Source organism: Orussus abietinus, unplaced genomic scaffold (genome assembly GCF_000612105.2).
Source record: "Orussus abietinus isolate OABI.00-Male unplaced genomic scaffold, Oabi_2.0 scaffold59, whole genome shotgun sequence".
In the NCBI taxonomy this organism is placed as follows: Eukaryota; Metazoa; Arthropoda; class Insecta; order Hymenoptera; family Orussidae; genus Orussus; species Orussus abietinus.
Genome location: NW_019395985.1, coordinates 363705 through 390934, shown reverse-complemented (window position 1 = coordinate 390934; position 27230 = coordinate 363705). Strand labels below are relative to the sequence as shown.

Sequence of the window (27230 nt, the reverse complement as noted above, 5' to 3'; positions counted from 1 at the left end):
TAACTATTATAATTAGTAATTACACGTCGATAGCTCTTCTATTTTTGGCACCTTATTCCGCCATCTTCCCCTTAATTTAACTTATGTTAACTTTTTAATTAGTAATAAAAGTGTCTGTTATTCGTAATTAGTATCAGTCATTAATACTAATTCGAATCTCACTTGCTTAATGAAGAAAATAATTCTTCTGATGGCTTAGAGAGAAAATTAGCACCAATTAGTAGTATAGAACATTCCTCGGTGGCACTGAGCAACTCGGTATCTTATTATCATTCTTGGATTATCTGCACTTTCATTATCGTCTCTCCTTCCGTGAATTATCTTCATTTCTTCTCCTTCGCCGCCATTTTTTTCTGTCGTTTTTCCCGAAGAAGCGCACAAACTATCAGATTTTCCCGATGCAAAGCGGCCAATTGTCGCAATCTTCCCTTTGTTACTTCCGTCTGCACGGCGATTCCGTCCAATCCATTATCGAGCTTGTCTAATCCATTACTAATATTGGCGATCATCTCAAGAAAGAGAGCATTTCTCCGCGCCTCGAAGGCCAACTTTTTGTTAGTCAAAATGGCGACCAAAGCTAGACACGAGACGAGTGTCAAGGCCAACAAAGTCTTTTGCAGTACCGAGGTCATGTTGACTTACTAATTAATTCTGCATTCAGGCCGTCATTAGAGGTCGAATGTTCCATCGCGACTAAATTCTTCGCAAATTTGTTCCAAGATTAAGTCTGTGCAAAAAGAATCTTGCGACGAAATTTAGTTGCCCGCTAATTAACTAATTTTTATATGAAAAGGTAATATCAAATATATTTACGAAATGAACATTAGTCATGAGAGACTAGGCAAGAATGGATTCGTCAACTAATTTCTCTCGGAAATGATTTCATAGCAAAATTTGATTGTCCACTTATTAACTAATTTTCCAGTCAAAGAAATTCGCGGGGACGAAAGTCTAATTTAGCAACGAGTCGGAAAATTTCGAGTACTTTTTCCGTTTTCTCCTCATCTCATGAGGATTCATTATTATTCAAGATAATTGCCTTTGCTTGTTCACGATCACCTGAAACAGAAAATTTCTTCATTGCATTTTTTCTATAACAAGAAAAGGCATAGGCAATAATATTTGATAATGTAATACGTTATACTGGATGGAAATATTTAACCAAAGATATAAGTTAAAGCTACTCACAGTCACTGCCAGTGAGCTGTCAAAATCAGCTGTTCGATGATTTAGCGCGGTCCCCGGATCCAAATGGGGATCTTTAACAAAAAAAAAAGTATTTTACCTTTTATAAATAAATGAAAGCAATGTAGTTGTAAGTATAGTATGAAACTATTCGTTGGTAATGAACTGTCAATATATCGTTGCTAATGAACTATCAGTACATCGAATGCGAGATAATGTCATTAATATTCAAAAGAATAAAATTGTTAATCTTCGATAAAAAATGTCAATATGAAAACCGTCAATATGAACTATTCACTCCACTAATGACAGTCCATTTGATTAATTCGTAACTCACAATGCTGGTAAGTTCTTTCTCTTTTTCGAGTACTTCAAGTTTACAATTAAATGTAATTAAGCTGTTTCAAGGAGAATCTCTTCACGCGAACAAATAATTTGCTCCTCATTAGAGCTCGCGTAATTAATTTCCTCGTTACTGTGAAGTTAGGTGAGTACTTTTAGCGCAAGTACCGTCTAATGTTCCCCGCGATCCTTGACTGCCTTCACGCCTGACCGATCTCGGTACTTATGAGAGTTGTATTATAGTTAACTTTCCCTGGGTGAAGTTGGCCACCGAGTCTCTGCTTTTTACGACTCCTCGGCGTGCGCTACGCGGATTTAAGGTCGCTGTTACGACTTCGGACCTCCGGGGTGAATATTCGTTTATTTCGAGAAGTCTGGTGCTAAAACGTGTGATTTTCAGGCTTTTTAAAGTCCCCGTTAAGACTTCAAACCTCCGCGGTACATGCTTAATCGTTTCTTGCCTACTTCGAGCTGTTATTTCTGGGAGTGTGGTACTAAGACCTGCAATTTTCTTCGGACTTCACTTCGTTCGACAGCTCGGTCCCTGACTAGTCCTAAACACGTCCCAAACGCTTTTCGTACTCGTAGAAAATTGTTTGCGCAATCGATAAATGAAATCGCCAATGCATATGAAAATGACTCCTTCACTCGCATCAAATCTTACCAGAAATTGGAGCACTGCCGATCGCCCAAGAGGTCCTGGACACGTCCCGTACTTGTTGATCGCGCGACCTCCGCTGGGTGCCCGGTTGATCCCGGCTGAGTCGAAGGCTGCCATCCCACGTGCACCCTCGACCACCCTCGGACCCTCCCGAACGTGACCGAATCCCGTCCGAACTGGACCGAGCTTCCCCGACGACTCGTGGAACCGCCCAAGCGCTCCTGCGTCGAGGCTCCGCGCATGCGCGGACTAATCGATACCTGGAGGCAGTGGGCGGTCGACGGTCCCCCAAGTGGGTCCCCAGGAACTGATATCCTCCTTCACCGGATATCCGGATATCCGGAAGCTGAACTTCCGCACGGACGTGTCGTTCGATTGATTGACCGTGTAGATTTGATTCACCGGAAAACTCTTATAAAATAAAATCCAACGAGTAAAACGGGAACACTAATCGTTTGTGTTCTGGAAGTATTCCGAATCGTTTTCTGTTCGGAGAATAAAAATCAAATTCTAAATATGGCATCCGAATATTTGGATGATGAATGTGCTATGTTTTAGGTATTAACTTGTATAGGGTGATATGCTCAATACGTTATATATTAGACGTTGACTTACCAAAAATGGAAAATGGCGGTCGTCGTTATCGAAAAACTATTTTCTTTCTTCCGGCAATGAGCAGATCGAACTCCAGCTGCTCGATCCGGACTGGAGAAAATTGGCGGCGCGAAGAATGTCCCAGAAGTGCAGACCGTATATTTATAAGAGTCGCAAGCGCATGGAGCAAAGATACGAAGAAAGTATTCTCGGGACTATATTTCCTTCTATTTTTACGCAGTTACACGCCACCAGAACAAATCCGACCGTCTCCTGCCGGGACCGTTCGACGAGCGAATCTCTCTGCAAATCTATATTTATTCATAACAAGGAGTATTATCATCATCGGTTAAATTGCGATGATAAAGCTCTACAAGAGTTAAAATTGTAAGTAGAAATTTAATTATACGATTAAATTGAAATTCAACGTGATGGAATAACATTTCTTTCTTCAGCGGTTATTCTGGTTTCCCGTTTATTTACATTCCGCTTTTTTTCCATTATATCTACTGTAATAATACATATCCACATATTTTACATATAAACAGATGCTACATTTACAGAATAATTCCTGTAACTAACAATGGTAATTAAAAATCAAATTCACTGGGGTTCTCGTCCCATAGCCGTGGCAACCTTAGACCTAACAATAATCTAAACGGTGACTCGAAGAAAGTCACTAAATCTTATTTTCCTTTACATATTTATTTATATACAAGCTTAACTAATTTGTGCTGCAAATCGCAGCCACGTTAATTTTTAAATAATCACTGGTCGGTGTTCGTCCTTCAGAAATAAATTTGATTACATGTCGATCTTTTACGCGTGTAAAAATTTAATAATAATCCTAATCCTATTTCTATTACGTACATACTTGCCTAAACTGTATTAACATTACTTACATATTTACAATAATAATCGATGTAATGCCTAACCCAGATATCAATCCTAGCCATCGATCCTAGAATCGAAGGAGCCTGGATGGCATGTGCAGCACAATTCATACTTCATGACGTCAGGATCGCAGTTTCCTAACACGATTGTTTTCCTAATAGTTTTATTGAAAAACCTAGATATGTTACTTCCTGAGTTGACAAAGAAAACTCCCATCACTCGTTTATCCCATATTTCGCAGTTGGTCGTCATCGGGCCAGCCAACACAACCAGCACACCACAACTTGCAAGACGATCAACCAACTGAAGGACTCACCAGCTCCCGAAGTGGAGACCAGACCAAACTTAAGTCCCACCATCCTCCTAAGATGCGCTCTAAGTCTAGGATTATACGACAAAGTTGGTCCACACTGTCTCAAAGGCGCCTGCCAAAGATTGTCATCCCTAGGGCCCAACATCAAGATGTAATGCCCAACCCAGTTGACCCCAATTCTGGCTCTCAGTCCCAGAGTTGACGGAGCTTCAATCGCGTGTCTCACACAATTTCTAGGCCACGAAGTTAGGACCTCGCCCTGACTTCCACAACGCTGTGCCATGGCAGGATCGCCAGGAATCAGAAGACTCTCAGCAACGTGCAGGTCCAACTCCGTGGTTCCACTTGGCATTGGCGGGACCAACGGTCTTTTGGTCGTTTGCTCGTATCGCTGGTTCCCCCTTAACATTGCGGCGAAAGACTCCACCATGGAAGGTTGTGCGTTCTGGAGGAGGTGACGATAAGAGTCCTCGTCCAAACTTCTTCTCGCTTTTCCTACTTCTAAATTCTCATCAATTTGACCCTCTGTTTTTTCCGGGAGGATGTTCCTTCGTTTGGTCTGCGACATCTTCACCGATGAAGACCTCGCTTCGAGGACGAACCTGACTTTGTTCTCCTCGTTCTCTGTGTTGTCTTTTTTGGAGATACTGATTACTGATGAAGGCTCCACCGGAGTTGGTTGACGAGTAGTTAAAGGAAGTGACGATTGATTTTGTTCCGATGGATTGACTTCTTTTTCGGGGATGGTCGTGGACTCTGGTGCTTCGGAAATTAAACCGAACTTTTTGTCTTTCATATTATCTAGATTATCACCGACTTGCTCATCGGGAATTGGTAACAAGGATTCCGTGGTTTCTTGGGGCAGAATTGTAGAAGTGGAGAAGTCATTTCCTTCATCTCTTCCATTCCAAACTTCTGTTATTTGAGAGGATTCCCAGGTCGTTCCTTCTAAAGGAATCGTTGATGAAGAAGTCGATGTCATTTTCGAAGCTAACAGTTTGCTGTCTCTTAAGATGTGATTCTGAAGTTCCGTCATTTCTTCGTCATCGATTTTCTGTCGCATCTCCGATAATTCATCGGATTTTCCTATCGCTTCTCGGATCTCTTCAAGGGTTGGCAACATTTCTTCCGTCCTGACTTTCTTCGGACCATACATGTCGAATATCTTCTTGGCAAGCTCAGGAGTCATCCATTCGGCAAGCTCTTTCTTCATTCTTGGAAATTCTTCGGTGTCCATTTCCTCAAATTTTTCATTTTCACTGATTCGAAAATCAACTTTGTCTTCAAGTTCATCTTTCAGTCCTAATTTCATATTTTTCCTCGCTTCCAACTTCATGCCACCAATAATCCCTTCCAAACTTCGATCTCCATCGTCAACATCTCGAATGCCCAAAATCTTCTTAAAGTTCTGATAATCGTGAAGTTCTTTGCTCCTCCATTTCTCTCGATCAATACTTCTCCTTTCCCTGAAGGATTCCTTGAAGAATTCGCCATCAGTTGGCAACAACAAAGACATGATCCCTGGGTCGAAATCCCTAACAACAGTTGGTTCATCGAAGTTGTACTGAAGTGGATGACGTCTTTGTCTTCCAGCTCTTTGGACGTAACTTCCAGCTGCGGAAATTGCATATAGAAAGGAAGTGCACTTCGGATCCTCGTAATAATCCCATCGACCTGTCCACAGCTTATCCCCAGAATAAATTTGAAGTTGTCTTCTCATCCAAAAGCCACCTTCGAAACTTTCGCAGCTGGAGCTCAACCAGGAACCTCCAAGAAGTGCAGGAAGTGCAGCTGCTTCATGAAGAAGCGGTGGACTTGTCTCTGTTCCTCTTGCAATCGTACTGCACACCGGACATCCATTGATCTGCATTAAACAAACAATATTTTTAATTCTCAAAAGTCAAAATAAACAACTTCACGGACCAAGCGTTGTATGCAATAGATTTAAAACAGGAAACGTGCTACTTTATGCACGTTTCCTCTTTATGCACTTAAAAGTGGGAAGGAAAATATCAATGTCGCAAAATTACATTGTCAATTCGAAGAAGCGAGGTGGGCTGAAGAGAGCTGGGCCTGTGGGTCCTTCTAGAATGGACATTGGGAGGAAGACTGCCCAGAAGAAGTTCGACTCTGGGCCTGCCGATGACGCCGAGGCCGAAGGCCTTCGAAATGGGTGGCTTTCTTTGGACCCTCAGGAGCCTAAGCTCCTCGAAATCGACCCCCAGAGGCTCCAGACAGTCCAAGCCACGGTGATTCCGAGAATAGGGATGGCCCTGGAGAGAATTGTACCTCGGGCCCTCCCAAAACGGGCCCGAGAAGCGCCGAAGTGGAAGATCGTAAATCAGCTGGGCGACGTACGGCCGCCATCTTGGCTGCGGGCTGCACGACGCGTTCACGCGGTGCCCGAATTTGTAGGCCACCTGCGCAAACAAACCGCTTTTTGGAAAACCGGGGAAAAGCGAATATCTGAAAAAACACCGGCGATCTACCGGGAAAACACTGAGAGATTGGAGAAAAAATAAGTACAAACTTCCAGGGAACCCGAAATTCGTTTTACCCTGCTTTGAATATTGTGGTACTCCATGCAAGTACGCGTCGCTAATTTTCATTTGTAATATGAACGTTTAATACTCGAGCGATTCTGAAAATTAATGAAAAATGTTCACCTGTCGGTTGAGTGGAATTATATGAACTGTATGTAGCTGGTATCTGGCTTCTGTTGCGCCACTTATTGTTAACGATGGTTGCAACAATCGAAGTGCACCTCGGGCAGTTAGAGTATGCGTCGCGACGCTGCACGACTCTTCGGCATAGTGATGGCGATGAAGCAAAAAAGTCCCATTTTGATAAAACGTGTACTTCCGGATCACGTATTCCGGCCCAGCTCGAACCTCGCACCTGCAAATGATAAACAATTGTTACACACTTAAATTTGTTGGGGCTTTCGGTGACCGAAATCGGGGCCAAGCGTTTATGAAGCTTTTCTCCAAACTGGGTAATTAATGAATATTTTAGGCGACCGAGAGACTATCTTTGTACAGACCGACAAAGTTCTCCAATTTCGAAAGAGAATGCACTTTCGATGGTTTCAGGGAAGACGAATTCTTAGGAAAATGAGAAAGAGCAGACATTTCTTCAGGATGAAGATTAGTGACCGCGTCGAGGGACTTCCTCGTCTTTCAGCAGAGAAAATCTGGGAAAGCTTTTCCGAAACAGGGATCAGGTTGGGAAGAAAGCAAACAACCGACCCGGGGACACTTCCCCGATAAGTGTAAATGAAGTGAGGACCGAATTCCGGGAGAAAATGCTTCTTGAAGGGACCTCGGTGCCAATTAGAAGATGAACCCAAAGATGGGACCTCTTGAGCAAGAAGATAAAAAGGTTTTGTTAGTTCGCGATGGAAGATTACTTTTATCTGTCGGCCCTTTAGATTTTGAAACGACATAAGCGTAAGATATCATTATCCTCCTTATTCCACCTAGAAATCCGAAGCTGCGCCATACTTCAAAGAGGTCGGAAAGTTTCAAGTGGACGCAGTCCCTCGAAATTCTTCAGCCTGACCGAAGGATCTGAAAATTTCGTAGAAAAAAGGCCGGAGCAAAAACCGATCCAAGCGACCGTCTACCCAGAGAAATGTCCCCTCTCGTAAATAACCGAATTGTCCTCGGTTTCTCCCAAGCGCCGCCATCTTGGCAGGATGTTCCGAAAAGCGTCACGCGTGCCAAAATTTCGAGGACAGAAATTCCGAAAAGGTTAAAAGGATCCTTCGAAGGACCTGTTTCCAGCTCTAAAATGAACCAATAACCGTAAAGATGCACTTAAAACACCTTAGTCGATAGTACAATGCGATCGGACAGTAGAATTGCGAATGGAAATGGCCACGTGAACCGAAATGTCAGGGACACGAATAGTGGACGGTAAAATGGGAACTGTCAAAAGACCCTCTTCTAGTTCTAGGACCATCCAATAAAGGTAGGAGGGGATTTACGAGAGTTCGATGTGCTTTATGACACGATCGGAACTGGATTTGCGCCATAAAGGGACCCTAGATTCTCTTTTCCGATAACCAGGAGTGGTAATTGAATTCCTAGTTCGGCTGACGTTACCGGTTGCAGATCTCTGCTATATTATCCGTATTGAAACGTACGTAGATTTTCGAGGACACAATGGCGACCAAATCCGAAATAATTCAATAGGGTCGATCAAAGGACCCTCTTCTACGCTCTAGGACCATCCATGGACCATAAAGAGGATTTGCGAGAGTCTTCGATCAATTTCATGACGCGATTTGCGCAACAAAGAGGCCCCGATTTTCGTGACAATGGACCGCAAACAATGTCCGAAACCCCGGCGAACCGTTATTCCAATAATCGACATTCTCGACCAACCGACAATGTCCACTCTGAATGTCCACTTTGTCCCAAAGTACCGAGACCACATCAAAAAGGACAAATCCAGAAAATCAACCAAGATAATAAATTGGAAATAAGGCCTAAAATAATTATGTAAAGAAACCAAAAATTTCAATTTTGGTCAACTTTTAAGCAGTGGTATTTAATCTCAGCTAGTTTCGGAGATAAAGAAATATTTTTTTAATTCAAAGAATAATTACTTGACTCGAATAAATTGGACGCAAAATTTGTTCTGAATTATGAAAATTTATTCGTTTATTTGAATGAAATAATAACTGTTTAAATTTATTTCAAGCACGCGTTGGGCAACTCTCTTCGGGGTCTTCAGTTGGAGGTGAAAAGACCCTCTTTCAGAAATGGGACTCTATCTACAGGGATCGAATGAGATTTATGACAGTCTTTGATCGAGCGACACGATCGGAACTGGATTGACGCAACAAAGGGACCCCCGGCCGAGGAACAATCGCTCGGAAACAATGCCGAAAATCCTGCCGAACCGTTACAACCATGATCGAATATCCCTAGATATCCCTAGACTAACTGACAACGTCCACGGTACAATAGAGCACGACGTCTATCAAAAACCTATCAAATATCTCTGACAGATATCATTCAAACAAAACAATTCAATCGCTCATTTTTCATTTCATTATCTTTAATCGAATCCCAAATTTAATATCTGCATAAAATGGAAGATTGATGAATCAAAAAGAAAAATCAACTAGATAACGATTTAAATTAAATCTAGTGAAAAATGATCTCTGATAAATATGTAGAGATATGGAAAATGATTCGAAAGAGTGCGTTACTGAAGAGCCAGATGGAAGGCAGGGCACCGAGGATTAATTTTAATTTGGGCCTGAGGCCCCGAAAATCCACCGGATGAAAAAAAAAAGAATACCCCGATTCCAGAAATTAACTCGAAGCCGAGCCTAATGCCCAAAACAAATCCACGCGAGCCTCCTTCCCACGGGGGCCTGCTGGAACATATGACAGGCACTCGCAACTAATAGGGCCCGGACCCAAAAAAAAATCAGGCCCCATTCTACACGCGAGGTATATCACGGCATCGGGGGTGCTTTAAGATGGGCCTCATGTTGGGAAAGGGCTCGAAATAAATCGTTCGCGTACCGAGGTGCATCTGTGTCAAAAATTGGGCCCGAGGCCCCATCTAGAAAAATGACGTATTCCAATTAACCAACGCAAAAAATTGTGCCGTCTGAATGGAAAGCTCTGCAAAATCGTCTCCGCGCTTAACGCGTTAATAAATAAAAATCCGATTTTCCCACCCCAGGTTGAAAATTCGGTCTTAAAGCCCCAAGGTGTAGAGGGCTGGAACACATACTCTTGCGAGAGCCAAGTGGAGTGGAGCCTGGAGGCGGTCTCGTCGGCAGCGGTGGCCCTGTCCTCGGCGATGGTCTCCCGAACGGCATCCTCGCAGCGCTCGTGGGCCCCATCGGACCCCCAGGAGACGGCGAGTGCCCGGCCTGGAAAACAAAGGGGCACCTTGAGAGTTTTGCGCCACGCGAGAGGAGACGATAAATCCCCTCGTGTATCAGCTATCCGGAATCCCAGTGTCGCGCGCCTCATGGGGTCCGTGGCCGGGCAGGACCCCCGGCGGCAGTTAGGGCCCCGGGCCCGCCCGCTGGGCCCTGCCTCTGATTTAGGGCCCGACAGATTCGAACGGATGAATATCCGCCGGGGCCGGATTATCTCGGGTTTTCGGGACACCCCCGGCTACCTAGCCGCGGTCTGGAGCCCGACTGGGCCCACGAGGCTCATTGGGCCCCGCAGCTAGCTTTCGCCTGGTCCGGGCCCAAAGGGCCCAAGGACAATCGGACGTCTTTAGCCCCAACGGGGTAAAGGGTCGGCCTCTTTTCCAGATCTACGTTGGCCGTCGGGCCCAACCGGGATCGGGAAAGGGCCCTATCGGGGGAGACATCTACTGGCAGCCGGGATAATCGCGATGGACTACGCGGGTGGGATGCAAAGTTGACTCGCAGGATCCAGACAGGCCCCGAAGCTTGACTATTTATAGTGACACCAGTAGGCTTCGTTGGGCCTTATTGGGCTACAATAGCAGGTACGTTTTTTTACTTCTTCTACCTCTCATTCGTGTATTTCACTAATCCCTCGTTTCTCCAAATTGCGGGGTAATCGATAAGACCGGATTTCGGGTTGAGGTTAGGGGTCTTCTCCACCAAGATTTTCCGGGCATGGGAAAGCAGCTTCGTAAACTTCTGCCCCTTTTCCCGATCCTAGCAATGGGAAAAGAAACGACTCAATGTGTCCCCCTCTCTACCCAGAAGTCACGTTCGAAGATAAAAAGCCGAACGAGGGAACGTTTCTTTCCCTCCAGAATCCTAACCGACTTGGAATCTATTTTCTCGTGCTTTAGGAAAACTGGAATAATTTTTTACACCAGTAAATCCCGAAAGTAAATCGCTTAATTCCCTCGGTAACTGATCATTTTGAACATTGTTTCGGGTGCTGGGAAATACAATCGATATTTACTTCATTATTGTCAATTCTGTTAATGAAGTATAATCGGCGCAATGAGAATAATATATGCAGAAAGTACCGAGAGAAATAAACGTCGACATGCCATTCCCTTTTTTCGTTCCCTCTGTCCTCGAAAAATGCAGAGAAAAACCTATGTCCCACCCTTTCTTCCCTTTTCTTCTCGTTTCTTTCATTCCCACGGCTACTTGTCATTCGATTGCAATCGCCTCTTCTCTCCTTGGGTCTCTCTCTTTTTATTGCTATTGTTTCGATTGGTATTCCAGCCGAATCGAAGGCCCCCAGACTGGACGATCACGCGACGATGCGTGCAGTTATGCATCTTCGACGTCCACCACCCTCCAAAACATCAATTCTTAATTATTTCACCAACGCCACAATAGAACTTGAAGTAAATTATTTCCTCATTTTTTTTCACGTAATTTCATTACAATTGTGAAAAGTACAAGCTACTTCATCAGAAATTTTGTAAGAATCCTGTCTTAACAAAAATGAAGAAATCTCGGGAATAAATTATGAAAATTGGTGTTCCCTCACCTTTTTCCAGGTAATTTCATCACGATTGTTAGGGATACAAACGAGTGCAATAGTACATGGAGAATCGCGTAACAAGTCAGAGTCGAGCATGCAATAAGAGAGTATCCTCTGATGCATTTCGAGCGACACAATGACAATTGATTCGCAAGACACGCGAGTAACGCGTGACCGACAAGTCAACGATGAAACTGTCTTCGGATTCTTTCGCGCCTTGACAAGAAGGCTGTAAAAAAGTGTCACGTAATTTTCAAGAAACTCCAATCGATTGTCCATTGGCAGCGATCTCGTGTCTGACGATTAACCGTTTACGTATATTTAACGCAGAGAAAAATCCGTGGATGGATAAACGTTTAATTTTTACCCCAAATACCCTACTTCCAGTAGTTTTACGCATGTACAATAAAATATGAATTTCACTATTTTATTCACGTATAGAAAAAATCATAGGTGTACCGCATTTCTAATACCTTAAAAATCTCGTTAATCAGCCGATACAGAATATCGACGACGTTTCCCCAATTGAAATAAAAGTTTCCTTAATTAAAAACGATTAATCCTAAATAACGTTACTCACCGACAACAATCAGAAAAGTCGACACTCGAAGGAAAGCCATGAGAATCTTCTAAATCGTTCCGTAGAAATATTCCGAAGTGAAAATACACCTCGAAGTGATCGATCGATCACAAGAACCGTCGATCGTCACCCATTACAACGTTTTTATTAGCGATTTAATTAATTATAAATGAAGGGAAGCGGGTTAATCAGTAGCGGGGAATAAATTAGGAAGTGTCAACGTTGACACGAGAGATTTACTCGAAGCGAGCGCGACAGAGACGCGCAGGTAACTGCGCTTCTCCACCGACCTACCCCAACTATATATATGCCCCCCCACCCCTCGGAGCTGAAGGGCCCCTTTCCGTAGGGCCCCCCATGAGCCAATGAAACGCGCCGGGAGAAACCTCGTGTCCCAGGCACGTTTTTCCTGAATACGCACTAGGGTTGAGTAATTTTCAGTTTTTCAGGGTTTTCGATGTATATTACATAAAAAAATTTAACGTAACGATGATCATGAATTTCTATCCGGGAATGTATTAGCTGTCTGTCCCAGAATAGAGTAAGCATCGAGTCTACTTCCTAACTTCCGAAAGCCGTGATACGAGACGCAACTCCACCAGGTGGAGGCCTCAAAACGAAAAGCACCCCGATCGGCATAATTATGACTTGGACTGGAACCACCCCGAGGGCGAATTGAGAAATCTGGGCTCAAAACGCGCCTCGGAAACTAGGAAACGCAGAAACGCGGAATCGACCCTGGACACAAAGCAACAGCCGGACGAAGGATCGGACGACTATATCCAGGGTCCAGAAGACGGTCAGGCCCGAAAAGCATTGTTGGGCCTATTGTTAAGGATTTCCCGGGCCGACTCTCTCCGAAGGAGATTTGTGAGGCCCCGGGCCCCACGGATTGAGAAGTCATCCCTCTGGACCTGCCTCGGGAACATCTGCTCACCCCGAATTTAACGGGCGTTTAGCGAAATCTCATTTGGACCGTGCGCGCTTTGTTAAGCCTGCTGTCCCTCCTTGTTGGACGTCTTACTCGCGCCTGATCCCTGAGTGTATTTCGAAATCTTGTTTCAAGCGAGTCGGATAAATCTATATGTCGGTGAAGGAAAGGACCAAGGGGAAGATTCCTGTTTTATGTTCCTGTTACAAAAAAATAAGTTGCTTTATTACATTAATTATTTTACAGTTTATTATACATCAGGTACCGCAAGTACATAAGTTCTCGAGCTCGTTTTTTACGTTACGTTTACGTTACTACCACCAGGCTGCACCATGTCCACGAGGAAGCCATTCATGACCGCCAGTGTACGTGAATCCCATGGACAGATTTCGGACGTCCTGTGGAGGTCCACGGGAGATCTGCGGTCGGATCGCTCGACTTTTCTTCTCTTTCTTTCTCTTCTTCCCTTTACGTACTCGGAAGTGCTCCTGCGGAGGACCACGTATTGTTGCATCGAGAAATAAATAGTTCTCTGGAGCGAGGATGTCCCAAAGACGTATTCTGGACGTCCAATATATCCCTGGTGGATTTTCAAAGAATATCGCCGTCTTTATCTGCCCTATTATTGGATTAACAAAGCTGTAGAGTGACTTCTTGCAGTTCTACCGTCTTTTAGCCGGTAATAGGTGGAGGCTCCCGAACGGCATCAAATACTTAACGCCAAAGTTCGGTTCGATATAACGAACGAGATTTCATTTGAAAAGGATTTTCACTTTTATATTATGCACTCAAAGATGTTTATATACATCGGTATTGTTACGCAGCTCATTCGAGTAAATTCATTCCAAAAAATAAGAACAAGGAAATAAAAACCTTAATTGTACCACAACCTTAATTTCCGATCTTATGTTAAACCCCTACCCTCGTCAAGCGTTTGCATTCCGGTTGCTTTATAGTTATTTTAACATTATCCTGGAGTTTTCTTTTCTGAGCTAATTTACGCAGATGCAACTGTCTCAAGGTGTACTGCAATCTGGCAACCTGCGTTTGCAACTTTTTCACTTCCATCTGCAAGGTGTACTCCAGATTCCTTGTCGGTGAGTTGCATGTCTGCGTATGTCTGTTAACTAAAATCTTTTTCCCACAGGCTTCGGAAGAATGAGGAGCGTTCACAGGAATAGTCGATACCGTTAATTCACTGATTTCACTGCTGTTCCCCGAAATGGAGTCGTCTTCTTCCAGAGATGTATATGCCGTAGATGACCTGAAGACTATATTCAGCTTTGGAGTGATGAATGCATGCATCAGCTCGTCGTCCACGATCGACTCGTTCACCTCTTCTTTACTGTTTGTGGAGATGAAGAAATATAATTGATTAATTATGAATGAAACTAGACTAAATTTTTCTACATATATGTTACAATACATATACATACATTAATTCTTATTTTTTCGTTTTTATCAACTTACATGTCTGGTTTGTCCTTGAAATTCAGAAATAGTGTTGGAGTTGCTGAATGTATCAACCGATTCTTTTTACAGTTGAAGAACATTCTTTCCTCGAAATGCACCGCACAGATCCGAGCATTTTCGTTGGCATACGCAGGTCCCTTCTCTCGCAGGTCTTCACGATCGCACGCCTTTATCCATTCTGCCCACCTGAGGACAAGAAATGATTTTCTTTTAAAAAGAAACGTTTCTAGAAAAAGATATTTTAACAATTACTCCGAAACACCGAAGTGTACATAAAAATAGTAAAACGAACAGAAGTTCTTAAATATGTTCCAAACTTCAAATGAATCTACAATTTCAGTAGAGTTTTGCAGTAATCGTGCAAAAGATGTTTAAATATTCTATTTATGGGGGGACGTACCGCTCCTCATGTTTGGGAAACCTGAAAAAACTGCAATTCGTACTGCGTCTCCTACTGGGGCAATAACGCACCGCACATTTATTTCCAGCTCGCAAGGCCATTCTACGTGCTTTTCTTACGTATAAACAAATCAAACTGTGCAATCACGAGTTGACTCTTGTTGACATCTTGCAGGTTAAATTACAAAATTACAACTTCGAATCTTATTACAGATAATAGTAGAGAATATTCATATCCCATGTTTTGCGACTATCAGAGCCACTTTCACCTAGCAGTATTCTGTCGAACTGTATCACGTTTAACATGGATAAGTTCCTTCTTAGGCCGATATTTCATTAGCGCTACAGACTACGTCTCCATCCACTGAAATACATAGTAAACTGGAACGCTCACCAGAGGGTTAGGCTCGAGCTGTCCTTGAAGTCATCCCCACTATTAGGTGTACGGTCTCATTACATTTTTTTTTTCTTCATAAAGAACTCTCCTTAGATAATTACAGAGTACAATAATTAACGGCAAGTAATGCGAAACGCATCGAGTTCGCCGTTCCGCCGCGAGGGCGCGGGAGTCGCGGTCGCGCTTGTCAATTTCTGCGTCGTTCTTGTCTGTCTTGTCAACGCTATTTGCACGGGACACTCGCAAGCACAGGACCTGCGCGCGTGACAGAAAGAGATATTCCCAGAGATAGCGACTGGTGTCTTCGCGATTCCACCGTCAATGGGAATCGGCCGGGATCCAAATCTGTTCCTCGACAGGACGACTTCGACGCGATGCGTGCCGCCGTCCGGGAGGTAACCGCCGACTTGGCTTTCTGCCCCAAAGTTTAGCGACGTACGGCCATCCGCGGAGCCTCCGTCTCCTTTCCGCACTGGAACCCGCAGCGGGCGTAACATGTCGCGTCAAAACAAAAACAAGAGCCGAGAACTGTTGAGGTCCGTCAACGTTTAGGTTAGCCTGAAGAACTTCTGGTTCTGCGGTCGGAAAACCAGACTTTACGACGGATCCAACGAGGATCAAACTGCAGACAGGTTTGAAAATTAAGCCGTAAGACTACAAGGAATCCGGCCCAGAAATTGCTGAAAATGCTGAGACCTCTTCTCTGGGAAGAAGGTACAATAGAGGACATGGACTAGGTCTTGCCAGATGAATCGAGGAAGAAAAAACATCGTAGGCTGAGACGAGTCATGGTGAAAGTGTCGGATACTTGACATGGGGAGATCGTAGTAACGAGAGAGCATGTATCGAGATAGAGACTCCCTGATCGAGTGTTGGGGTATGAAATTTGAATTGACTCAGTGTTCGCAGTGAAGCGAGACGATGCAGGGGCTGGTAGAGTCAAGTGGAAAAATTCAGTTTCGGAGGAGAGCGAAGCAAGTCCGGAGATGTCAGGCTGAAGTGGACGATTATGTGGAGGAGAGGGTTAAGAAGAGCAATATGGACATTATAGAAACCAAAGCAGGATTTATGGAGGTGCATAATCTTTGAGAGGAGGACATTGGCTCCGTGGTTACAAAGGAGTTCTTTGAACAGCCGAAGAGATAACTAGAGAAGTACCGTAGTACCGGTTGGAGGTGGGACTAGGCCACGTCGATCAGGGGATGCCTAGTCTCCGTTCGCTCGTCATACGACGAGCTACACCCATGGATATGGGAGCTGCAACCAGTTCGGTCACCACCGTTAGTACTCCGGCAAAGAATGGAGTCGGTCAGAAGAAGGTGGATAAGGCGAACAAGCTGACTGGAATACGGTTGCCACTATTGAGGAAGGAGCCGAGCGTGACCAACCTTTCTCCCCCCGAGAGGACCGTAGCGAGCAAGGGAGCGGAGGCTCCCCTGCTGAGACCGGAAAGCAGTGCCAGTCTGGAGGCTCGCAGTGGTGGCAGTTGGTTGAATCTGGGACCCGGTGCACTTAGGAGATGCGAAACCGCAGTGGGACTCAGTACGTTGACACTCGAGGGTCGACCTGTCAATCGCAGTCGTGTTTGCTCTCGCTGCTCTAGTCTACTATCCCTAGCTTCTAGTTCTCGCTACAGTCTGGCTGCTGGAAGTTTCGTCCCTGCGGTGCAGCAGTCTGCGGGACGATTTCTCTGTAAACTCTGTCTCTCCGATGTGTCCATTTCGGACACGTTTAAAATCGAAAGCTGTGGCTGTTCCTACTGCAAAGATGTAAGTCTTCCGACGACCACTTCTAATCGCACGTTAAAACTAAATATAACCTTAAGAAATTACGATAAGAATAACTCCATTCAATTATTCATTCAAGAATAATACTCAGATTTACTCCTCTACGCTGTTACATTTTCTACCTGCAATGCCTATCCAAAAAAAAAAAAAAAAAAAAGCGAAAGGGAACGATTCCACAAACTGCGTTTAATTAATTGATATCCAGCATCTTTAGCATGCAGCTCGAAAGAGGGGCATACAGTCGTGCAGGAAAAAAAAAATTTGTTTATATGATTACGCCATCGTAATCTCCCACGGCGGTGCCGCGGTGTTAAGAGACACGTACGCAAGTGCATCATCTATATTTCAGATAATTTCAATTTTCTGACGTAACGACACTCCGGGTAAGTGTCATGCAAACGAAAGTTATTCCGCGAGTTGAGTAAAGCGAATTCGATAAAAGAAGAGCGATCCTGTGCATCGCCCCGGGAGAGTGCGATACATTTTTTCGTCGTTCGCTTTAAGTCTCGTCCGAAAAGTGGCGCAGAGAGAAAGGGCCATTACGGACATTTAATACGCAACGTTATTCGAACAAGACCTCCGCGAGTTGCAAAAGAAATCCGCCTCTCCTGTCGCGAGAATATTGAAAAAATAAATATGTATTATCCCCACCCGGCCAGGGGAACTGGAGGTATTCAATTGGTGTACTCGCGAACACGCTCGGTTTACAAAATAAACATAACCGGATATCGGTGCAAGCATCGTTTAAGAAATAACGGAAGAGACGTTGCATCGGAGAAATCGTCAAGGATTCGCAAAAATAAGCACGGCCGATTGCGACAAGAGCGTATAAATAATATTTCCCTAAATATTTAATTATAAACCCCATCCGAAAAAGCGAAGGAAAAAAAATCTTCGCGCCGGGAATTTTTTTCCAAAGCGAAATCCCAAGCGAGCCGATCGCCTCCGCTTCTTGTTTTGACGATTAAAAGTCAATCTTCGTCGACGGATTATTTTTTTCTCCCTCTCTCTTTACATTGTACAGAGCACGCGACGAGCGCGGACCGATAATCGCGCTCGGTAGTTGAATCGCAAATCACGAATTAACGTCGATCGCCGCTCGAAATTATTAAGACGAAATTCTCGAGAGACTTCGTCGCGTCGTGCAATTTTCGCTGCCGGAAGCAACGAGGACAAGCGTCGATTATCCGACCAGTGATTAACTACACCTAGGGAGATTATTAAAAAAGCATTAAACCGCGGCTAGCATTCTTTCCCACCGTAGAAATTCCAATCACACCTAAATCAATACCGACACGACGGGCAATTGAATTAGCAATCGAATCGCAAATTAGCAGCGTACGAGAATCGGCGTGAAAACGCGGCGGAGGGAAACTTGCCGGCGTTAAAAACCCGAGGGAGAGAATTCGATTAATTGGCCACGATTAATCGGAATTATTCGGGGGGAATTTTTGTTTCTCTTATTTGCCGTTATCACTCGGACGAATTCGACTCGGCGGGTTACGCGCCGACCGCGAAGTCGATGCGAGATACTCAATTAGTCGATCGATGACAAATTATCGACGGTTGTGAAATTGGCATAAGACGCGTGTACAAGTTAATCATGTAATCGGCGTACCTTAGAGGCTGATGTTTATGTAAAGACCCGCTCTAGCCTCAGGCTCTTTTATCTCTGGAATAATAATGTCACGCCCTCTTTATGAGACGTCAAACGTCAGAGGATGCTCTCTTGTCGGCAAGAGAGAGTCGATGCCGGTCTCTTAGGTCCTTTTCTTCCACGTAGCCGGGGACGTACCGAAGGAAAAGTGTGGAATAAAAAAAAGAAAAAGAAGGTGCTACCGAATACCAATCGCCGAGATGATCTTTTACGAGTTTCGGGGAGAAGGCGACAACTTTTCTTCCCATTCGGCGTCAGCCTTGATGCATCGAGATCGAGCCGAGAAAACACTCCACTTCTTGCTCCGTTATTCCCGTCGATGGATGTTGTCATCGAACCGGATTAGAATCACTTCCGAGAGGCGAAGCGATCGCCACCGTTTACCAAGAAGGACCGAAAATAGAGATTTTGTCCCCGCCCGAATTTTCCAACGTGCGATAAGTCTGTCTAAAATTGAGATCAGGAATGCATCGAGTGCCAGAATTTTGCGGCGGGGCTCGATATCCGTAGAGCAGAGGAAGAAGAAAAAAAAGAAGGAACGGAGGGTCGAGCTCCCTTCCGGTTTCCAAGTCTCGGATAGAATCCGAATCCTCGGCACGGCTCGACTGGGAAGTGATATGCAAAGCGTTTAAAGAGGATACAAGACAAGGTCGGGCCGACTCATTTGAATGATTTCGAGATGACCTTGCTCGCGCGAGTCCTTCTTTTTCCTGCCGGGAGAGCAAGTCATTCGTTACGGTTAAACGACGGGGAACGAGGAGGCCAACGCTCCTAATGGGTTATTACTTTCCTCTCGGCCGTAATTTTATCCCCCGCAAACGGCACGGCCAAGAGGCCAGATTGCCTACTTCGCGGCTAAAAATAAAGCCAACGGAGCCGCGGGAATAAAAAGGGAATCGAGAGAATTACGAGTTAACGGGGAGAAGAGAAGGGAAAAAAGGAACGAGAGAGAGAGAAAGAAAATGGAAGAAAAGGAGACCAGAAGCTGGGCCAGGCTCGGAGTGGACAAGTGTTCGGTACCTGGCCATGATTGACGAAATGGACGATCGCAGCGAGATTCCGATTTTTAGTCTCGTTTGTTTATTTATTTATTTTTTCGACTCCTAGGAATTTTTGTCAAGTGACTCGCTAACGAAAAAAACCACCGCGCCGGGTGATCCAGGGATGTGGGGCGGGAACGGGTTGGCCTTCTTTTCTATTTTTAAGAATTGCACTCGTATCGCGGTCGTATCGGATTTGGAATCAATTTCCGAGATGGACGTTTGCGAGGAAAATTGCGCCGGGGAAAAAAAATTTGGGGAACTCTTCCCGGCAGGAGCGCGGATATGCAGAGATGCAGGTGCAACGTGGAAATTAAAAGCCGGGTTTAATTTCGTCCTCGAGTCCCTAATTTTCGGAGGGGGGTCGAGTGGCCGGTAGGAAAGCGATAAATCGCCGGGGAAAAAAGATGGAAATGCCGTAAAAAGCAACGAGAAATGTCGAGGTCGAGCTCGCAACTGGGGGGGAGCACTTTGGAAATAGCCTTGGTGGCACGAGTTGCTATTTTTTTTTTCTTTTTCAAGTACCGTTGGAGACCGCATATTACGGGTAAATGATGAGAGGAGGAGAAGGCGTTCTTACATATAATTCAATTACTTCCCCCCCACGTTCGTTTTATCCTCCGCGAATTACACGTCGGGAGCGAACCGCTGCGTTAAGCAAAACCCTCGCCAGCCAGCGCGAGCGCTTTTCCGGCGAGCGAGCAATCTCCTGCCTTAACGGTGCACGATATCGAAAAAAACGCCCCCAGTAAAGATTGCAGGGAACAACCTCGGGAGCGATTTTTGTTAAGGACTTTTTTCGCTATCGCGCAAGGACGACAGGGAAATCGGCGATTTGGCCCGAAACCGATGGCACTTTATCAAGTATTCCGCGCAACGCGGCGCCCCGGGACGTTGACGGTGCACGATACGGAAAAAATCCTTCCCACCCAAAGTTGTCGCGTTTAAAGAAGCTACAATATTTGTTGGAAACATTTTTCGATAACTCGTCCGGGTTTGCCGACAATACGCGGTTTTCTTGGGAGCGTTGGGTCGTCCAAGTGGCTCAAGACCGCGGCTCTGCCTCGAGGACGCGGATCGAGGGAGAAAAAAAAATATCCTCCTACAATGAGGAACGTTAACGAAGTGGGATAATAATTTCGCATAATTGTTGCAAATCGCCGGAGGAAATGTCGCGAATGGTCTTAAAAGTGAAAGAGGAAAAAGCAGATGCAGCAAGGTCGAGCTGTCTCCATTCATGCGCGCTCTCACGAGGTGGCCTCGGGTTGTGATATTTATCTTCCTTCGTGATCATTGTCCGCCAAGAAACGAGAGGAACGATCGGGCCATCGTCCTTAGCCAATTTATTTTTTGCCGCTCCAAGCAGAACCATTGACCTTATTTCTGACATAATTAATTTAAAGGGGGGAGTGAAAAAAACCACGACGAGCGACCTCAAGTCATTAACATATATTCCTCCGGTTCTAATGGGCGCCGATGACGCTTTACCGTCTAGGAATGATTTCATCAATTAATTCATTCGACTCCCCCGCATTCGTTAAATCCTTTTAGGTCACTCTGTTTGGATCTGCAAATCTCGGAAAATTCTTGAACCTCCTCCCGCTGACATGATCAGGACCGACAAAAAAAAAATCGCGCCGGAATTAATCGATCAGCTGATCGATTCAATTCGCCCGTACCTCGTTGCAGCTCCCGCACGTGCGTACCGCGTACACGTTGCCTGTGGTCATTAAAGATTGCCCCATTTCTCTTGATCGTTAGTCCATTTGTCCATTTTTTGTCATTGTCAAATGTCAACGATAACGTTTAATCCCCCCCACCCTGTTTTCCTCGTATAATTAATTCGCGATGATCCAATGCACTTAGGACTCTTAACGCGTCCCCGGTTATAAATAAGATGAAAAAAAAAAAATAGAAAGAGATTTAACACTTACTGCGATCGACCGAGTCACTTGGCTGTTGTTCGCTGCTTTTTCTTCTTCTTCTTTTTTTTTTTCGTTATGAATAAGCACGTGTTGTCATCGACGCGCCACGAGATAATCACTCACTAGCTCTCGGTTTCGTCTCTTATTTTTATCATCCCTGCAAAATAAGAAATAAATTTTCGTTCACAATTTTTTTCTTTTAACGCGTCGGTCGAATGACACCTCTCTCCCTCTCGGCGTTAACCTTGCATCATTAAAACAATCCATTGACGGTCCTTTCCCCGATACATCCGCATGATTAACTCGTTATCAAACACGCGCGTCGTTCGACATATCGAAAAATGTTTTAAAGAAACGCTCTTTCGTCACGACGTTCCGTGACGCGAATTAAGAATGCCGGGAGATTCCTCCGCATCCAGGATCGCGCGTTGAGGCGCGAGACGAATGCAAATGATTATCTGGTCGTTAATTAGTCGGAGAATTTAATTCCTATCTTTTGGTTATCCATTCGTAGAGCGTTCTGGGCCTAACTCGAGGGGTCGTTTTTATATTCCAGTGCATGAGATCCTACGTGGAGTTCGAGATCGAGGAAGGGGCCTACGACATCAGCTGTCCCGATGCGCAGTGCGAGGATGCTGGGGTCCTGTCCCTGAAGGAGATCACGTCCCTGGTTACCCCGGAACTAATGGAGAAGCATCAGAAATTCCGCCTGAACCGAGGTCTGTTGGCACTCGTCCGTGCCAATAAAGTTCGATTTCTTGCCGCGCGTTTGAAGGGTCAAGGAGAACCGCGAGTCGATAAATCCTAGTTTACGGATAGTCGAATGATTCACGTCCCGCCACCGTGTCGCTTAACTCGCGCGATCGCCTATGTCCGTTCGATCGTTGCCTGCGAGATTAATCGTAAGAACTGGAGGAGTAATGTTAACCCCTTTTTTATTTATTATTAGACGTGTCAATGGACAAGGGCCGTGCGTGGTGTCCGCGCGCCGGCTGCGAGACGATCTGCTCCGTGAACGGACACGGGCGCAGCGGAGGGACCCTAGGGCCCGTGCACTGTCCCACCTGCTCGACGGACTTCTGCTCGATCTGTCGAGAACCCTGGCACGGAGGAGGCCCCTGCTCCGACCTGCCCCTCGGCATCCCCTTCGACAGCGACTACATCAAGTGCTGCCCCATGTGCTCGGTCCCGATCGAGAAGGACGAGGGCTGCGCCCAGATGATGTGCAAGCGGTGCAAGCACGTCTTCTGCTGGTACTGTCTGGCTTCCCTGGACGTGAGTGGACCCCCCGAGAGCTCGATAACTCGTGATCGTTCGGTCGATCTAACGATGTTCTGACTTTTAGGACGACTTTCTGCTGCGCCACTACGACAAGGGACCGTGCAAAAACAAGCTGGGCCACTCGAGGGCCTCGGTGATCTGGCATCGGACTCAGGTGATCGGCATCTTCGCGGGATTCGGGCTACTCCTGCTAGTGGCCTCGCCGCTCCTGCTCCTGGCTGCCCCCTGCATAGTGTGCTGCAAGTGCAGGATGTGCGGCTCCTCGAGGCTCGACCAAGAGGAGGGCCCGCACGAGGACGCGCCCTCGTAGACGTCGGCCAGGAGCTCGTGGAAAGGAAGGACGAGCCTAAGCTGCATCGGGTTTCGAGGTCCAGGGGTCCCCAGAAGTCGGGAGGAACGGGCTCCGCCCGGTTGCGACGCTTTCGACCGCTGATCGAAATCCGCCGGACATACGATCGGGCCAGAAAGGGACGTCGACGGGAGGGGGAAAGGATAAGGTTGCGGGGGAAAATCTCGAGATGTATATGTGTATGTATATGTGTATGTCGGGTGACACGTAGCGAATCGCGCGAGGGTGCGAGTACGGTCTTTCCCGATGTCCAATGACGAGGCCCCCTCGCTGCAGCGGGCCGACCGTGGTTACCGCGGGCGTTGACAAGTCTTGTACGATAGACTCTAGGCGTGGGGGTCGCGTCGACACGGTGGGGTAATTGCTCGCCCCGGTGCGTACTCGGTACCTCGTAAGGTGGACGGACGTTTCGAGGACTTTTTTTTTTTTAAGGATGCGATGAATCCCGGGGCACCCAGGTTACTCCTTAAAATGTCTAGCGCCGAGGAAAAGTACTCGAAGTGTCGGAAATGCGGCGTACGTGCCCACAGATACATTCCACGGCGTTGCGTGCCCTCGTTCGGGAGCGCGACGAGCGAGATAGGGTTTCAGGTGTCGGAAAGTCAATGATCATAAGTTGTATTCGTTACGTCTAAGTAATTAATTAAGTGACGACCCTCCTTCTTCTCGTCGCACTCGCCGGTGCATCTCAAATAGCGTCGCGACAAGTGTTATCGCACGCGAGTTAGACCGACCGGGTATCTATCCTCGAACGGTCTAGGACCGAGGGATAATGTATAGTTTCCGTGCTCTTACCGATGTGCGCCAAATCTCAATATTTCTTGTTTTACCGTATATCGTCTCTTTTTTTTTTTCTTTTTTAACCGAGGACGTGCGAGTCGAGAGAGGCGCGAAACGAAAAACCGAACGCGGTGTACTTAAAGAAATCTAACTTTTACAGGATTGCTCGTATGACCCGTAATCTCAGTACAGGAATCTCCCTTTTCTTCTTCGTATATTTTTATTTTTATGTTTCCTTCGTTATCAAGGTCTTCCCGATAGTACGTACGTGATACAGATATATATATTCCTTGCTTCGCGGGGGGAAAGGGACAAAGTAAACCGACTGATTATTTTTATAACTCTCGCCGATTGTTTTCTCGTTCTTAACAGATTACTCGTTCTACCGGTTCAACCGCCTAGAGGACTCGTTCGCGATTATTTCGCCCGATTTCATTTAGGGATTTTGTTCGACGACCGATCCGCGTCGAGCGACGTTTATGTAGGACGGTTAATGCTAGCGATTAATCTCCACCCATTGCAATGTATAGACATCACCGTGATCCGTGTATATGTATATATAGAGAGAAAGAGAGCACAGTTTCTGTAAACGTCAGTCTCGGGGACGACAATCGGCAGCGAGTTATTTTACGGATTGCGACGACGTTGTTAAACACTGACCAAGGAACGGCTCCGATTGCCCCGAGTTTTGCAAACGACGACGAAAGTTTCGATTCCAGTTTTTTAAGTCTTCCAGTCATTATCGAAAACGCAATCGAAGGGAATCGACGGGCGAGTCCAGAATCGATTCGGCGATTGCACGGGGCCCGCTTTGTAAAAAGTTGTACATACGTAACGTTACCGTGTACAAGAGCGAGAGTCGGGGAATTTTTGCGAAGCCAGGGACGTCGACTTGAATTAATGCGAGGTGTTTTATTTTATTTTTTTCCCGGACATAGTTAAGAAAATAATAGAGGATCCACGTGCATTTCTCCTATTCTTTAAATTCCCCCGCTCGATCTCCGCCGATAGCGCTGGTCTTTTATTTCTATTCCCTTTCTTTCTGTCTTTTTTGGTTTTCTTTCTCCAACTCTTCACTTAATTTTCAGACGCGCGACTAATCCGCGATCAATCTCAATGGGGCTTTCTTTTTCTACTCGCGTTAATTAAGAATTAATTAATCGGGGACCTCGTGATTACTCGTAACTTAATATGTGATAATCTTCATGTCGGCTTAAGTTCTCGAACGTAGCCCTAAGTTCGTTAGATAATCTCGATGAAAAGTCTATTTTGAACGGCCGTGGGCGCATCTGATATAAATATTTCTTTTTCGGTTCACCCGGCTGCACATCGTGTGTATAGAGAATTTAAAAAAAAATATATATATATATATGTTAAGCCATTCCCTAAACAATGACGCACCCGTGTAACGCAGTAATACCGCAATGTGTCGCCGTATGTACCTTGCCATTCTCAAGAAATAGTAATATATATATATATTGAAAACCATTGTCACGGAAGTGCGAGCTAGCAGTTAAAAATGTAACGCGTCATCTCCGAGCGCGAGTTACAATGTGAAGGGAAAAGGGATGACAAAGGAGAGAGAGAGAGAGGAATCAAGTGATCCACGTGCTGTGATTATCGTGTCAAAACTTGGATAAATTGCTGCCAGGGTAATTCACCGAAAAGTCAAGGGAGGAAGGGAGGAGAGAGGGTCGCCAAGGTGTTCAGAGTTGCATTTAAAAGATACAAATGACTTTCGAGTTCCCCGGAATTCGTTCTCGTCGAAGACTTTCCCTCTCCTCTCTTTCGTCCCCCTTTCCCATTGATTTCGGGTGAAGCGATTTTTTTTTTCCCGTCCTCAAATTCGGTTGTGAGTGGACTCGCGTTCTCGCATCTCATTGCGCCCATTAGATATGACATTACCTTTAAGCGTTGCGTTACTTAAGGCCCGCGACCACGCCTGGCGGCAGTTCGAAAGAGTACGACAAAGTAATTAGACCTTTGCCGCATTAATTCCTAGCATCTGCGAATACCGAATGCGATGACTACTTTTGACTCGTCGAGCTCGACCAACGAGTTGGGGAGGGAAAAACAAAAGGGAGAAGGGCGAGAAAGAAACAAACGTACTACAGTTCTAAAATGCGAGCCGAGATGTTTATCGCGCATTCTGTATAGGAGAGTATTTCTAAAGATGCCAAAAGGAAAAGGAAAAGAAAATATTTCGTAGCCTTCGACGCCTTCGAGCTGGACTCAAAATCGGTGAAAGTAGCACTCCTAGTTAGGCTTAAGGGGGCACTCTATTGGCAAAATTGAAACTACTCAATTCTACTCCGTAGGTGTTAAAATAAAATCATACCGATCACAGTTATCCCGTAAAAATTAAAGGTGCACTCTATTTTTCTCGCGCGGGACTTCGAGTCGGTTTCAATTTTGTTATCGGGGCAGTTATTCCTGTAAATAATTAAGGTAAGGTCCGGACGATCCAGCTGACCTCGCACTCCGTGTACGCGTATTTTACATAGTGTAACGCGCTGCTGTAACAATGTTGCATACTTATGTCGTCACCGGGCGGGCTAGAACGATCGAACGTTTAATTGTTCCGAGGAGTTTGTGTAAATTAAAAGGCGCATTTTACCGAGCTTCGAAGCCACCCGAAAGACCCTCGCGCTCGACGAGGTTCCCGTTTCCCGAAATGCGAGTCCGAAAATTCCAGATCCTTGAGGAAACCCTTTAAAAAAAAATTTGTTTATTAAAATTTTTTTCCAACCAGGATAGAATCGAAAAAGGGAGAAAGTGTATTTAAAATTCGCCTCGTTTTATTAGGTGAGGTGCAAAAGAAAAAGAAAAAGAAATAGCCACCCGCGAGATTCGATCCCTCGCCTCGGAAAACGTCCTCGTTGTTTCCTTCCCGCGGACGCGTTTTGCTCTCCCGAGTCATTCCGGGGGAATAATAGGAGCGGTATGCGAGCACAGTTTCCATTACGTTAGGACTTTAAGAGATCCGAACGGACAGTTCCGTTATCCCTGAACAAAGTGATTCGGCCAGGAGAAGGCGAGCGGGAGCGGCCGTTCCCGCTTTTTGCCTACATTCCCGGGAGAGATCGGCATCCCGGGGTTCTAACCGAGTATCCTTCAGGGATCTCCTCGGCAAACGATCCCGTCTCGTCTTCGGCCCGATAAGCCTCTTTCCTTCGACA

At 45.6% G+C, this 27230-nt stretch overlaps 3 protein-coding genes and 1 long non-coding RNA gene across 4 annotated transcripts; 1 reads left to right on the top strand and 3 right to left on the bottom strand.

The window, feature by feature from the left end:
- Positions 1-644: 644 nt before the first annotated feature.
- Positions 645-2348, bottom strand: LOC105694985. Its single transcript, XR_001103568.2, has 3 exons — positions 2192-2348; positions 1189-1259; positions 645-1059 (listed from the first exon to the last, which is right to left on the bottom strand). It is a non-coding gene; the product is annotated as an uncharacterized LOC105694985 (long non-coding RNA).
- Positions 2349-3265: 917 nt separating this feature from the next.
- LOC105694984 lies at positions 3266-12076 on the bottom strand. Its single transcript, XM_012416187.2, has 5 exons — positions 12033-12076; positions 9747-9888; positions 6656-6887; positions 6020-6409; positions 3266-5853 (listed from the first exon to the last, which is right to left on the bottom strand). The coding sequence occupies exons 1-5, from the start codon at positions 12070-12072 to the stop codon at positions 3925-3927; spliced, it is 2733 nt and encodes a 910-aa protein (XP_012271610.1). The 5' UTR covers positions 12073-12076; the 3' UTR covers positions 3266-3924.
- Positions 12077-13713: 1637 nt separating this feature from the next.
- On the bottom strand, positions 13714-15198 carry LOC105695098. The gene is made up of 3 exons (XM_012416389.2): positions 14837-15198; positions 14434-14622; positions 13714-14308 (listed from the first exon to the last, which is right to left on the bottom strand). Exons 1-3 carry the CDS (start codon positions 14935-14937, stop codon positions 13873-13875), a joined length of 726 nt encoding a protein of 241 aa, XP_012271812.1. The 5' UTR covers positions 14938-15198; the 3' UTR covers positions 13714-13872.
- Positions 15199-15240: 42 nt separating this feature from the next.
- Positions 15241-26671, top strand: LOC105695097 (probable E3 ubiquitin-protein ligase RNF144A). Its single transcript, XM_012416388.2, has 4 exons — positions 15241-17001; positions 22198-22360; positions 22591-22916; positions 22987-26671. The coding sequence occupies exons 1-4, from the start codon at positions 16435-16437 to the stop codon at positions 23230-23232; spliced, it is 1302 nt and encodes a 433-aa protein (XP_012271811.1). The 5' UTR covers positions 15241-16434; the 3' UTR covers positions 23233-26671.
- The last annotated feature ends 559 nt before the right edge of the window (positions 26672-27230 follow it).

What these genes read in the sequence shown, in the direction of transcription:
- LOC105695098 (XM_012416389.2), bottom strand. Translation starts at nt 14,937, where the DNA reads ATGGCCTTGCGAGCTGGAAATAAATGTGCGGTGCGTTATTGCCCCAGT. An exon ending in TTTCCCAAACATGAGGAGCG is followed by an intron (nt 14,623 to 14,836) that starts GTACGTCCCCCC and finishes TCTTGTCCTCAG; the next exon opens with GTGGGCAGAATGGATAAAGG. An exon ending in TTCAAGGACAAACCAGACAT is followed by an intron (nt 14,309 to 14,433) that starts GTAAGTTGATAA and finishes CTCCACAAACAG; the next exon opens with TAAAGAAGAGGTGAACGAGT.
- LOC105695097 (XM_012416388.2), top strand. Translation starts at nt 16,435, where the DNA reads ATGCCTAGTCTCCGTTCGCTCGTCATACGACGAGCTACACCCATGGAT. An exon ending in GCTGTTCCTACTGCAAAGAT is followed by an intron (nt 17,002 to 22,197) that starts GTAAGTCTTCCG and finishes TTTATATTCCAG; the next exon opens with TGCATGAGATCCTACGTGGA. An exon ending in ACTGTCTGGCTTCCCTGGAC is followed by an intron (nt 22,917 to 22,986) that starts GTGAGTGGACCC and finishes TCTGACTTTTAG; the next exon opens with GACGACTTTCTGCTGCGCCA.
- LOC105694984 (XM_012416187.2), bottom strand. Translation starts at nt 12,072, where the DNA reads ATGGCTTTCCTTCGAGTGTCGACTTTTCTGATTGTTGTCG. An exon ending in GACTTTTCTGATTGTTGTCG is followed by an intron (nt 9,889 to 12,032) that starts GTGAGTAACGTT and finishes TTTGTTTTCCAG; the next exon opens with GCCGGGCACTCGCCGTCTCC. An exon ending in CGCTTCTTCGAATTGACAAT is followed by an intron (nt 5,854 to 6,019) that starts GTAATTTTGCGA and finishes TGTTTAATGCAG; the next exon opens with ATCAATGGATGTCCGGTGTG.